We start from the raw sequence: 13,290 nt of genomic DNA, 5'->3' as shown, positions 1-13,290 counted from the left end.
AATAGAGGACAGCGAGGTACAAAAATCTCATGGCAAGACAATATGATGCCATGGTGAAGCCTAGGCGTTTCAACATCGGGGATCTCGTCCTGAAGAGGGTTACCTTGGCAACAAGAAACCCGGCCTACGGGAAACTTGGGCCAAATTGGGAAGGACCTTATAGGGTTATCAACTGCAAGAGGCAAGGATCCTATTATTTGGAAGCTTTGGATGGGCAGAGGCTGGAACACCCTTGGAATGTTGAGCACCTAAGGAAATACCATCAATAAGTGCTGACTCTTGACAAAAGTGTCCTTGGACGAGATACCTGGATGAGCAGAAGTGTTTGTTTACTACTATTGTGTGTTTTAAGTATTTTAATAATCCCCTAGAAAGTACATTAGTGTTTTCACTTTTGTGCTATTCATGGGCGAGTTGGTTTGTATTTTTAATTCAATAAGGCACTAGCTCACAAGCATGTGCCATGCCTGTGGACGAATGTTTACATAAGTTTGGATTTTCAAATATATATATGATGTGTTTTCAAGTATATTATTGAAATCCTTTGTATGTTCATTCAGATTGATCCACAAAAAAAAGAAAGATAAGCATGGACGAATGAAATCCTTGGACGCAAGGATATATCGTCCATAAGCTTTCCTCAAAAGGAAAAATGAAACAAGGTACATCCGTCCAAAGCATGAGACGAGATGAAACCTAAGCTAAAAATGAAGCAAAGGTCCATTCGTCCAAAGCATAAGACGAGATGAAACCTAAGTTAAGGGTATATCCGTCTAAAGCTCAAGACAAGATGAAATCCGAGAAGTGTCCGTCCAAGACACGGACGAGCAAAGACTTCAAAACTAGCTTAACAATCCATAGCATTGGACGAGAAATCGCTGGGAAGTCTAATCAAGGACGACAAAATGATCGTCCATAATTTTGAATGATGAATAAAATCTAATCAAAAAGGAAGTCATTCATAAACGAACTATACATAAGCTGAAAGGAATCAATTTGCTCTATCTTGGTGATGTAATAAAAAATTCACCCCTATACTCAAGACGAGGCGAACTAAATTCCTGGGTGGACGAACCACATAGTCTCAAATGACATTACTTATGAAAATAAAAATTTCATACATAAAGCTGGAAATGTATGTATTCAAACACAATAGAAGATGAAAATAGAAGTATTCATTTTTTCATGAAATTTAAAGAAGGGTGGACGACCCACGTCCAAAGACCCCTTAAGTTGTGAAAATGAAACTGTATATAAAACTCGTCCACAATCTTGGACGAGACAATTGTACTTGTATGAACTGGAATAAAAAAAAAAAAAAAGAAACAAAGCCCAAAACAACGGGCACTTCCAGATAATAGTAAAACAAATTTTCAAGGAAATTGCAAATCATTTGGGCAAACTAGCCTTGGGGTCATCCTGAGTGACTTCAGTATTAGCATCGTCCATTATGTTGACGTCCTCGGAACTCGTCTGCAGCAAGGAACTCTCTGTAGCAAGGGGAAGCTTGAAGGAGTTAAAGTCCAAATCAGGATATGCCTCCTTACCATCAGCACGGAAGTCTTCATAGCCAGCTGCATAATGACTGTCTAGACGATTCTTATACTCGTCAAACTTCTTAAAGGCCGTAATAGCTTCTTCACGTGCCTTCTTCAAGGACGAGGCAAACTCTGAAACTTGTCCTTCGAGATGGACGATGCGGATATCCTTCTCTAAGTTGTCAGCCTTAAGCTCTTCCACCTCGTTCTTCAGCTTCGTCTCACTTCCTTGTAGACGATTAAAATCCTCGGTCAACCTAAGGACCTCCCCCTTCTTTAGCAGAACTTCATTGTTCAGCTCCTTGGCTTTATCATTAGCCGTCTTAGCCTCTGCAGCGAGCTCCTTAGCTTGGCAGGTTGCTGTATAAAATTTTGACATAGCCTGCATATGGACGAAAGGGAGTTAGACATCCTGTTCAAATTGAAATTAAAAAAAAATATATATATTTTCAAGGACGAGGGAAAGACTTACCTTAAAAAGGTCATGGATGCCAGAACGTTCAAACTCCTTCACTGACATGTTATAGCACTCATTCACTTCACGATCAGTGACGATTCCTTTGAACGTCCTCCATGCATAACCCTCGTCTAGAACTAGATTGGAAGGACGATCAGAGGTCTCCGACGAGCTGGGTTTGCGAGAAGCTTTGGGTGGAGGGTGAGGATCGCTCTGGACGGGATGGACTGTTTGGACGGGCTCCACATCCACTAAAGGTTCGTCCAAGTTCACTGTTGGAGGTACGAACTTGGGGACCTTGGGAAGGGAAGTCTTAGCAGACTTTTGCTTCTTAGGGCCTCGACGACTTGGTAGGTCGTCCAAGTCCACAGCACTGGATATTGGCTTAGACTTCCTTTTCCCAGCCTGGACGGAAGCCATTTGGGCAGACGGAGGCGCAGCAACATCCTCGTCCCCACTAGTCACTGTCTTCTCCTTGTTTTCCCTCATTGTAGTTATTCCTGCAATGAGGAAAGCCAATTAAAAAAAAAAAAAAAAAAAGAAGAAAGGGAAGTGAAATGAAGTGGACGATACTTACTTCGACGAGTAGTCTCCTCGTGACTAAGGTTCTCTGCAGTAGGCACTGGGCCAAGTCCCCAAGCTGCTAGACGACTGAGAGTAACCAAATTGTGGAAAGTCCTCCCAGGGAAGGCACGAACCACGTCTATCTGGTCCAGGTAAAATTTGTCCAAGCGTGGACGAGCAACAGCTGCATCAATAAAGAGAAAGAGTTAGACGATTGAAAGATGGGAAAAAAGTAAGGAGAAAGGAAATAAAATGGAAAGAAAACATACCCTCAGGACGAAGACGACCTAGAGGGCTGGTAAAAGATGGGAAGGGGGGACTACCCACATCAGCTGGGTCCCCAGCCCAATTTTCAAAAATAATAAAAAATTCTTTTTTACAAAGCCGGTCAGACGAGCTATGGCCCTTAATTAAACTGTAATAAGAGCCCCTGGACGAGAACTGGTAAAAACCAGCAGATTTCTTTATCTCCGAGGGCTTATAACAGTAAAGGAACTCGTCCACCGTTATTGGACGGTTCCCTTCCAATGCCTCACGCCATAACACTTGCATGGCAACTATCGTCCTCCAACCATTGGGGTTGAGCTGGTTAGGTCCAATACCCAACCTTTGGAAGAGGTCTCTACAAAAGGAATTTAGAGGAAACCTAAGGCCAGCTAAAAGGTAAGAAGTATATACCCCTAAACCAGAGGAAGGAGAACAACACCATTCTCCAGCCTTGGGTAGACGAGGGTTAAGTTCTTTAGGAATTTGGTATCTATCTACAAGAGTTTTTAACTTGGCAGCGTCTATGGTGGATGCTACCTCTGGGGCACAACTATAAATGACGTCCTCCTCGTCCTTTTCCTCGTCTTGAGGAGGGCTAAATGGCTGTCTGGACGAGTTAGCCCTAGATCCAGAAGCCATCCTACATTGTAGTTCCTGGAATTCCTGTAAGGGAATGCCAGGAACCCCAGACGAGTAATGCTCGTCTGAGGAATCACTACAGGATGAGCTATCTACACTATCCTCACTACCCTCACTCCCAAAAGAAACGTCCTGATACATGTCTATCTCCCTCTCTATACTACTAGACGAAGACATATTTAAGATGAAAACCTAAAAAGAAAGAAGAAATACCTGATAGAACTAGGACGAGGGCTAGATGAGGCTCTTGGACGAGATGGCAGAGGGGAAAATGAGAGGAAAGTAAGGGGCATGAATGAGAATGCACTAGTTATAAGCCCCAGCAGCAGGGTCACTGAAGCGACGTTTGCCATTCAAAAGTTGACACGTGGCAATTCTTTTGGGAAATGGGTTCGACACGACTGGCCAACCAATAGCCTCGCGACACGTGGCTCACAAAAAGCAAAATTTTATTAAAATCACAATAATATCTTGGACGACCCTAACTTCGGTTCGTCCAAAGGTGTCGTCCAGAGCCAATTGAGCAAGTTCGACCAAGTATCACCCCAGAAGAAGTAAAAATGTTCATGGACAATAATACTACTTTTGATCAGTGAAGTCTCCCATGGACGATAAAGTCGTCCATGGACGACCTTCAGGTGTCCATGGACGACCTTCAGGTGTCCATGAACGACCAAACAGTCCTCCACCAGATGGACGAATACGCAACACTTAGAACTTTCGACTCTCTGTAGCGGTTACTAAACCCGCAACTATCTCAACGAATCCATCAAATAAGTTAACTTCCGTTAGCGATTACCTTTTTAGTAGCCGTTGAGGAAGTTAACTCCGGACTCGTTGGCTTCCACAAATCTTGGGGAGGTTATTGGACAAATAACCGTCCCCAGGATCCCTATATAAAGGACCGGTTTGAACCCGACAGAGGTAAGAACTTTTCTGAGATACTACTCCCAAATACTTGGAACTCTCTTCTCTGCGAGGCTAACTTTTCCATCGGAGGGGGTTTGGCTGGTATTCTCCGGTCTCCTCTTTGACTATGTTTGTTTCTTGTAGGCCTTCAACCACTTCAGTAGCCCACCGAAGCCAGATCATCCACCTTACTGATTCGGAGCGATATCAGAGATAATTATCTCTTTTTATTTATTTTGATAAATATCACATTTTGATGAAGATAATAATCAACCAAGATAAATAATTATCTCTATTTAATTTATTTATTTTAATAAAGATAATTATCTATCAAATTTTGAATAAAAAATTTATCTTTATCTTATTTATTTATTTATTTTAATAAAAATAACTATCCATAAATTTTAAATATGAAATTTATCTTTATTTTGTGGGTCAAATGACACGTGACAAATTTTGATATGCCAATGTGATGCCAATTTGGATGACATATGTTATCATCTAATTTGATTAATTTAATGACATTAATTTAGAATTTGCCACTAAATTTTGATGTGACATTTTATAATTGGCTTAAAATTTTGCCTCCTACAGGTGTGTACTATAAGTACTATTAATTTTGTGCCAAATTCGGATATTTTATTCAACTATAAGAGATATTAACATTACTAGTTCTTTTTTTTTTTTTTTCAATATTTTTTTGAAAAACTATTAACATTACTAGTTGAGTTAACTAGGGCTCACACCTTCATTTAATACATTTCATGTGGAGGATGTGAATGTATATCAATCATTATTTAGTATTTTTTTTTTCCAAAAAAAGTTAAAAGGCACAAAAGTTTATTATAGAGTATCCGTGTGACATTCATACTAAGTTTGTAGTTTGTACAATTGTACTCTCAAAAATATATCCTTATTTAAAACTCACATTTACTTTTAGTACATTTCATGTGAATGATGAAAATAAATAGCAAGTAGAAAAGTTAAAAAAAAAAAAAGTATCCTTGTTAAAGTCCGATAAACTGGTGTTTTTAGAGAATTTGTTAACAGTCAATTTTAGAAATTGATAATTATTCCTCTTTTCAAATTTAAGCAAATGACATTCATTCCACCCCAAATTTAAAGGGAAAAAAACATTTTCCTTCTTTGACATCTAATTAACAAAACTTTTTAAAATTAATTTAAAATTTTTTTGTTCTAACTTGCCCTTTGCTTAAGGGTGAGTTTCCAAAATTATCCTATCTTATGATTAAAATTCATTGTTTAAAATTTATAATTAAAGTATATTTTAAAATATTAAGTATAAATTTTGCTTTTTTTTTATTATTATTATTGGATTATAGAGAGATTTACTGTTGCAAGTGTTTTAGTGCTTAATAAATTTTGCATTTTTATTCTAAATTTTACGTTTTTTTTACTAACCATTTTTAAACTTCTGTAAAGATTTTCTTATAGAAATTTAGAATATTTCATTACTAATATAAACAAAAAGGGTGGTGTTAATTTCTTCAAACCTCAAGAGAGGTACGTGTTTTTTTCTTCAAGTTTGTGATGAAGTGTCGTTCTTCCAAACCTCAAGTGAGAGGAATGTAATTACTCATTTTAGAAATAGTTTCAAAATAGTCAAAAAAATAAATTAATTTTTTTATATAAAAAATGAATTAATTTTTTTATATAAAAAATTTCTAAAAACTATTTCCTAAACCAAGTATTATTGAATTTTGTTTTTTTTTTTGTTTTCGTTTTTAACCTTGCGCCTTTTTGTTTTTGTTTTTTAACCTTGAGCCTTCTTGTTATTCTAAGGTGTCCGAGTGGCATTCGTTCGTTAATTAGTTTTTACTGTGATTCATATTATTCCTTGTTCGTTGTTATTACCGTTATCAGTTAAAAACCCACCAAACCTTTTCCATTCGACGAAAATGCCCCCAATACACTCAATTACACAGTAACGCCAAAATAAGGGTATCAAGGTTATCTGGCTTTATCACGACAGCGGTATAAATAAAGGTACTCTCGGTTCTAGAATTTTTAAAGTACCTGAGTTTTGTGCCTGAAAATTCCTATTTCATAATCTTATCAAAAACGACAACCAAAGCAAATCGAAGAAACGGTCCAGCTTCAACGTTATCGTTCACAACTCATGGTCAAACTCTGATTCTATCGTTTCCATTTCGAATTTCGAATTTTAAATTTCTTTCAAATCCCCCAGATTGTTATTTTGGATTAACTAGGGCTTCATATCGGTCGTAAGCTAGAGGTAATTAAATTCAGCTTGTTCAATTTATTTATTTATTTATTTTTGTTGCTTTTAACATTTTACATTCCGAAATTTAGGTTGTTGTTTTGTTTGGTTACGTGTTTATTATTGTTTGTTTCGCATTCCTCATTTCAATTCTTCTTATGGAGTTTAATTTTCTCTCAGTTTTCTTTTGCTTAGCTTTATTGGCAAACCAATCAGAGGTTAAGTACAATGTTGTTTGTGAAATATTAATGTTAGATTTTCGGTTACCGCAGCTTTTGTTTTTTTGTTTTCCTTTTTCTTTTGTTGGGAGAGATATTGGTTTTATAGTTAATGTATTCTAATGTTTCCTTTTCGATAATTATAATTAAGGACAATATTGTAAAGTATGAGTAATTGACGGAACATTGATGGAAGAAACTAACTTCTGTTTCTCAATTATAAGTTTTGTAGTAAATTCCGAGCGTTTAAAAGATACTTAGAGGGCTATTCTTGAGAATTTAAGATTCCTGAGAATTTAAACTCTGGGCTGTTGGTAATCTTGAGAAATTAGATTCTGGTGTTTGAGTTCCAAGAAACTAGTTTTAGAAATCCTAGGAATTTAATATAAGTTTAATAGGAAGGAAACAACTTACCCAGGTGGTTATTATGGTTGGTAAGACCTGATAAACTATTTTTGTTTAGTTTTAGACATGATTTGTTACAATTCGAATCATAGACAGGGAACACTGTAAAGTTTGGTAACTGTTGAGAATTTTAAATTCACACATTAAACTCTTGAAAAAAAAAGTTCTACATCTTTATGCATTTAAAATTGAAATTCTCAAGAGTTTTTAGGGTAACTCACCAAGTTCACCATTATTTTGGTTTCCATATTAGGTGTGGATGAAACGAAAAAATCTGATTGACAAAATCTGACCGGAAATTAGGATGTAAGAGCTTCATAGTGGAGTTAGCCTAGGAACTTTAGAAGATATTAATCACACATTTATGTTACTAACACAAATATATAAATTGGTTTGTATGAAAACTACCCCTTAGTAGTTTTAAATGTATGGGAGACGGATTGATAGTTATACCGTTGTCTTGTTCAACAGTATAATATTATTTTCTCTTCCTAATTTGAGTAAATTTACTTGGCATTCTGTTACATAAATTATTCTGTAAATTAATGGACTTTTTGGGTATGTATATTGTCTTGTTAATTTGATTGATTGTATTGTTCAACTTTCAGGGTACTTCTGGAGTTCTACCATTTAAGTTTAACAATTTAGATTTTAAACATCAAAATGGGAAATTGCGTGACTAAGGTAATTGTTTCTGAGACTCTTCTGTCAAATTCTTAAATAAAGTTCTTTTATGAAAAGAAAAAGTAGAAAGTGAAAAGGATAGTCTTGTTCAATGTGTTATATGCTTTTTTACTTTTCTCTAGTTTGGTGGTTGTTTTCTTTTACTTTTATTTTTTCCGTTATTTTATCTACTCCAGCTTCTGCTTATGACATGACTTATATTGTGGTTAGATTTATTGGTTTCTGTTTTAGTTACTATTATTATACTGCTTGACTGGAGTTATTTATATGGATCTCTTGTTATTTCTTTTTCATGATAAATTTAGAATGGGAAAGCCATAAAAAGAAATAGTGAAGTTATTGATGTCATTAAGAATTTCAAGCAATGTTGTGACTTGTGAGGAAAGATGCTGTTGCTGGAGTTTTAGATGGAGCAAACTGTTGAAGAAGGGATATTCTTGCTATCCAGACAGTATATGATTTGTGATGATGTGACACACTTAGAATCATGAAAATCTGTGTTTGGTTTAGTATGTGAATAAAATCTCTTTCTAAAGTAGTAGATGTACTAAAAAATAAAGAAGAAAAAAAGGATCTCATGGAACAACGGGTATCATGTTGATTGACGGATAAATTTTTGACAACTTAGAATTCTACATGAAGTACTAAAAGATGTTGATAGCCACTTGAAAATCTCTTAGATAGCATGTCAGTTTTATTTGCTTACTGCCTTCAAAATATTGTTTACCCATCTAGTTCTGTCAATTATTGAAATACCTCAAAGCCTCAATGAGTGAATTGTATTTTAGTTTTTCATTCTTACCTCAAGTCATTTCATAATGACGATATGATTTTCATGATACTTGCAGCCTGAAACTGATGGATATGATTCTGATAAGAATGTCGAGTTTTCTGGCGGGAATGTGCACCTTATCACTTCCAAGGAGTCTTGGGATCAAAAGATGGCAGAAGCAAGTAGGGATGGCAAGATTGTAAGTATTCCTTCACCTTCTCCCCCCTCCTCCCCACCCCCCTGTGTGCGGGGCCTGGCTGGGATAGTGAATCATGTTGAATGTATATGAAGCTTAATTGTCTTTTTGTCATGTCTCTTCACTGAACTACTACTAATATTTTCCCATGAGATGTGCATTATTATATTTGTGAATGTGGTAATGATTACATGACTGCATACTGAGGTTCTACTTTAGTCTATAATATTTTCATCACAAGAATCAAGTAGTGAGACCTTGGCATCATCTCTATATTGTTCAACCTGTTGCTTTTGAGCTCAATGACAAATGAATATTGGATATTGACTATCAAGTGCAGAAAATCCAGGAAACAACTTATGGTGTGTAGTGGAGGGGCCTACCAGTTTGATCCTCATGCTACGCTTAAAAGATTTTATAGAATATCTGTCCACATAATGGTAGATTACCCTTCAAACAGTTGATTATCTAGAATCTCTTAATGATTTATTCAAACAAATTTTGCCAGTCCAATGCCAAATCTTGCATCTGCGAGTTCCTCTCTTTCCTTCTCTCTGATGCTGAATCATGCCCCATCTATTGTTATATAATATAAAGGTTCCCTTGATTTGTTTTGTTTTTGGACAGGATTATTTGTGCTGATTTATTTTGTGGTCATTCTTTTACCCTTTTTTTTTTTTTTTTTTTTTTCCAATTTTAATTGAAGCTGTATGTTTAACAGGTAATAGCAAATTTCAGTGCAACATGGTGTGGTCCTTGTAAGATGATTGCGCCATTTTACATTGAATTATCTGAGAAATACCCTTCTCTCATGTTCATAGTGATTGATGTTGAAGAACTCACTGTAAGTGCTGTAAATTTTGTTGTTACTTAGGAAAGATATTGAGTGCTACCTAAGATAGAGCTTGCTTTTGGTACAAGGACCTATTTTGGACATAAAAGGCCACTATCTTGCCTGTGACCAAGAAACTCCATCGGCATGACAAACATGCCAAACAAAAGTGTTAATAAAAAAACAAAACAAGAATAGGAAAAACAAATTACATGAGAATTAGTGTAAAATGAAAATTTGACCTGTCTAGCGGAGAGATATTCTTAGTTTTTCTTATCATCCAAGATTGTGCTAAATCTATTGATGGCAAAATCATAAAATGCTTTTATGTGATGCAGGAGTTCAGCACTTCATGGGATATCAAAGCCACTCCTACTTTCTTCTTTCTTAGAGATGGACAGCAAATTGACAAGCTTGTAGGAGCCAACAAGCCAGAGCTTCAGAAGAAGATTACTGCAATTATAGATTCAACTTCCCAATATCCAAAATGACCTATATGCTTGCTTCTATGTAGCGAGAGAGGCTGCAGAATGTTCTGGATGCACTTGAGTATTCTGGATGCTTCGCCGTTTGTTTGCTTGTTTTTTTCCCCCTTTGGCATGTAAATAGCACTATTATAGGAGTATTGTTCAGTTTTCTAGTTATTTTTTGGGCTGAAATTATTGTTTCTAAACCTGAGAATCAGTTTAACTCTTGTTTTTCCTGAGACAGTTGTAGTGGTTGATGTTACTTGTATTATGCCTAGTGTTAAAGAGTTCTTCCATAACCAAGGATGAAATGTTTAATTGACCAATTACAATTAATTAATTGATTGTTCTGTTTACCCAGTTTACCCCCCCTAACTGCAAAATCAGCTTCCAAGTAACATTTATGAGACGAAACCAACTCATTATTTTTGGAGTTGATGTTGCAAGGCCATGGGTGTGTGTATGTGGAGGGACTGATTAAGAAATTATCCCAAATTAAAAAGGGTTTAAAGTGCATTTTAGCCAAGAAAATAGTATTGCCATTTCAATTTCTCTAGATTTCACTTTCAAAAAAAAATTTCTCTAGATTTCAATAGTTGTTGGATTGGGGCTGTAAAACAAATCTGAATGGACGGTATACGCAACAAACAGCTTTTTGACACTCATGTTCATTTGTTTGGGGCCAGACTAGTTGTCTAATAAACAACAACGTTGTGTTGTCTACCTTTTCGGCCACCTTTAGTGACCAATAGATAGATAGATATATATATATATATATATATATATATTTTTTTTTTTTTCAATTATTCGAACCTCTGTGAATCCGTGTGGACCCAGAACTTATTTCCTTCGCAGGCCCCAGTTTCATATTGGCTGGCAAAATGCTCCTGTGCAATATTAGGTAGTACTACTGTACTAGTAATCGATTTTTTTTTTTTTTTTTTTTGAAGGGTTTAAGAAAAACACTGAAAAAGACCACAAGGGATCAATAGACCATGGTGTTAGGCTTTGCATGTAAAAGGAACAACTTTCGTGACATGTATAAACTTAGGAAAATGGTTCTCTCCATTTATTTTAAAAATTTTGGAGAGACTTTATTTTATATAAGAGAGATATTTTCTCATGTACTTAATGATGCATATAATGTCACATTATTTAAAATCTCATCTATCAAATAATGAATGATAATTAATTGATGCAATCGTTTATCTATACTATTATTTAAGAGACTTCCCTTGTTTGGATTCTCATTTTTTAGTTCAAAAATGCCTTTACATTCCTATGTTTAAGTATAGACAAAATTAAAGGACAATTTAAAAATGCAACTCTAACTTTCACCAAAATATTGCCTAAAAAATAGGACTATTTTTCTATTAATTTTCAAATTTGCTTTATCTACTTAAAATTAGATTTTCAAAATAAAAATTATATATATAAAATAAAAACAGTTTTTTTTTTTTTTTTGCTAAAAAAAAAACTAATTGCACGCGTAGCGCGTGTAATGAGGCTAGTTTACTTTTAATGTATATGAAATATTAGATCTCTATTATGAAATACTATCTCAATTTACTTTGAAGTAAAATGAGAATGATTTAACCCTTACATATATCGTGTTCCTTGTGATGTCATTTGAATCATTTGATAGATTCCATTTCCAAATTGAACAGGCTAGAAAATGCAGAATCAAAATGTTTGAAAGAGTTTAAACTCGCCCAAGGACGTTACTTCCAATATGAGATATTAAGACACTATGACATGCCTAATAATGTGTTCCTACATAAACCTATGCTGTGATATCTCACAATATAAGTTTCTTAGATGAGTATGAAATGTTTGCTCGGGCTATCTCCATCCCCACCTTACACGAGGAATAATTTACGTCTTATAGGTTATTCATTATTAAGGTGGCTAGTACTAAGCCAATAATCTTGTAAACTAAATTGACATTTTTAACGGTTCTTTTAAGTTATCATTATTTGAATTATAAAAACAATAAATAAACAAAAGAAAAAGTAAGTACTCAAAGTGTGGGACCCTGTGATTGGTATGAAAGAAAATGAGAATAAATAATGAAATTAAAAAATTTCTTTTCTAAAGCAAGAATTGACACTAGAATTAAAAATTGGCTGGCCATTTGATATTTTCATCAAGACAGATGGGTAGATGCTCCCAGTCCAAGTTTTGTCAATCACTTGATTTTAAAATATTTGTCTTTATTTTAACTAAATCTTCGTTTGACAACGCTTTTAAGGATTGCAAGTCAATATTAAACACAAGTGGCACACACGTGCAGGACAGGACAAACTGAGTCCAGACTGGCTTTGTTCAAGTTTGCTCATTTTGTATTATATACTGGTTATTACAGTCATTTTTAGGCATTCACACGTCCAAGTGTTACGATATTTTTATAAAATATTTATTTTCAGGTGTGATTAGTCACAGTCTTATATTTTATTATTTTATTTCGACTTATAAAAAATTGATGTCTTAATAATTATAAAAATATTGTGAAATTTGTTATGTTAGTATAAAAATAAATAATTTCTTAGTTGTGATTAGTTCCACTTTGATATTTTATTTTGACCTATAAAGAATTAACATCTCAACAATTGTGAAAATATTATGACAATTTATTATGTTAACTAATAGCTATATATATATATATATGATATTAACAAAAAAAAAAAAAAAAGGCCATTGAACGGTGCAAATTGGACAAAATAAAAATTGTAGCTGTTACTATAGCTTTGCACATTTCACACTTTTATTAAGAAAGTGTTGTGAAAAACATTGTAGATGTAGCACTTCTTTTCTTACAGTACCTTTATTTTTAGTTGTAGTTAGTTCTAGTATGATATTTTATTTTGACCTATAAGAAATTAACACCTCAACAATTGTGAAAATATTATGACAATTTATTGTGTTAACTTATATATTAAAAAAAAAAAAAGTGGACCAGATTACCCGAAGAAAAAAAAAAGAAAAAAGATGATAAAAACTTATTCATTTAAACTTGGACGATACAATTACAAAGGAGATTCAAGGTTTCGTGTTCTTTATAACATAAGACTAGTATGACAGCAAATATGATATGTGAAGC

At 34.5% G+C, this 13,290-nt stretch overlaps 1 protein-coding gene across 2 annotated transcripts; it reads left to right on the top strand.

Annotated features, from left to right (window-relative positions):
• The first annotated feature begins 6,348 nt into the window (after window positions 1-6,348).
• Window positions 6,349-10,493, top strand: LOC126692582 (thioredoxin H9). 2 transcript variants are annotated; one of them, XM_050388241.1, is made up of 5 exons: window positions 6,349-6,517; window positions 7,848-7,923; window positions 8,772-8,894; window positions 9,613-9,735; window positions 10,062-10,493. In XM_050388241.1, exons 2-5 carry the CDS (start codon window positions 7,903-7,905, stop codon window positions 10,212-10,214), a joined length of 420 nt encoding a protein of 139 aa, XP_050244198.1. In that variant the 5' UTR covers window positions 6,349-6,517; window positions 7,848-7,902; the 3' UTR covers window positions 10,215-10,493. The 2 variants fall into 2 exon arrangements, with proteins under 2 accessions (XP_050244198.1, XP_050244197.1); XM_050388240.1 differs by having other exon boundaries at window positions 6,350-6,631.
• Window positions 10,494-13,290: the final 2,797 nt, after the last annotated feature.

The sequence above is a fragment of the Quercus robur genome, chromosome 7 (assembly GCF_932294415.1).
Source record: "Quercus robur chromosome 7, dhQueRobu3.1, whole genome shotgun sequence".
NCBI classification, from domain to species: Eukaryota; Viridiplantae; Streptophyta; class Magnoliopsida; order Fagales; family Fagaceae; genus Quercus; species Quercus robur.
This window is presented reverse-complemented; position numbering and strand designations above follow the sequence as displayed.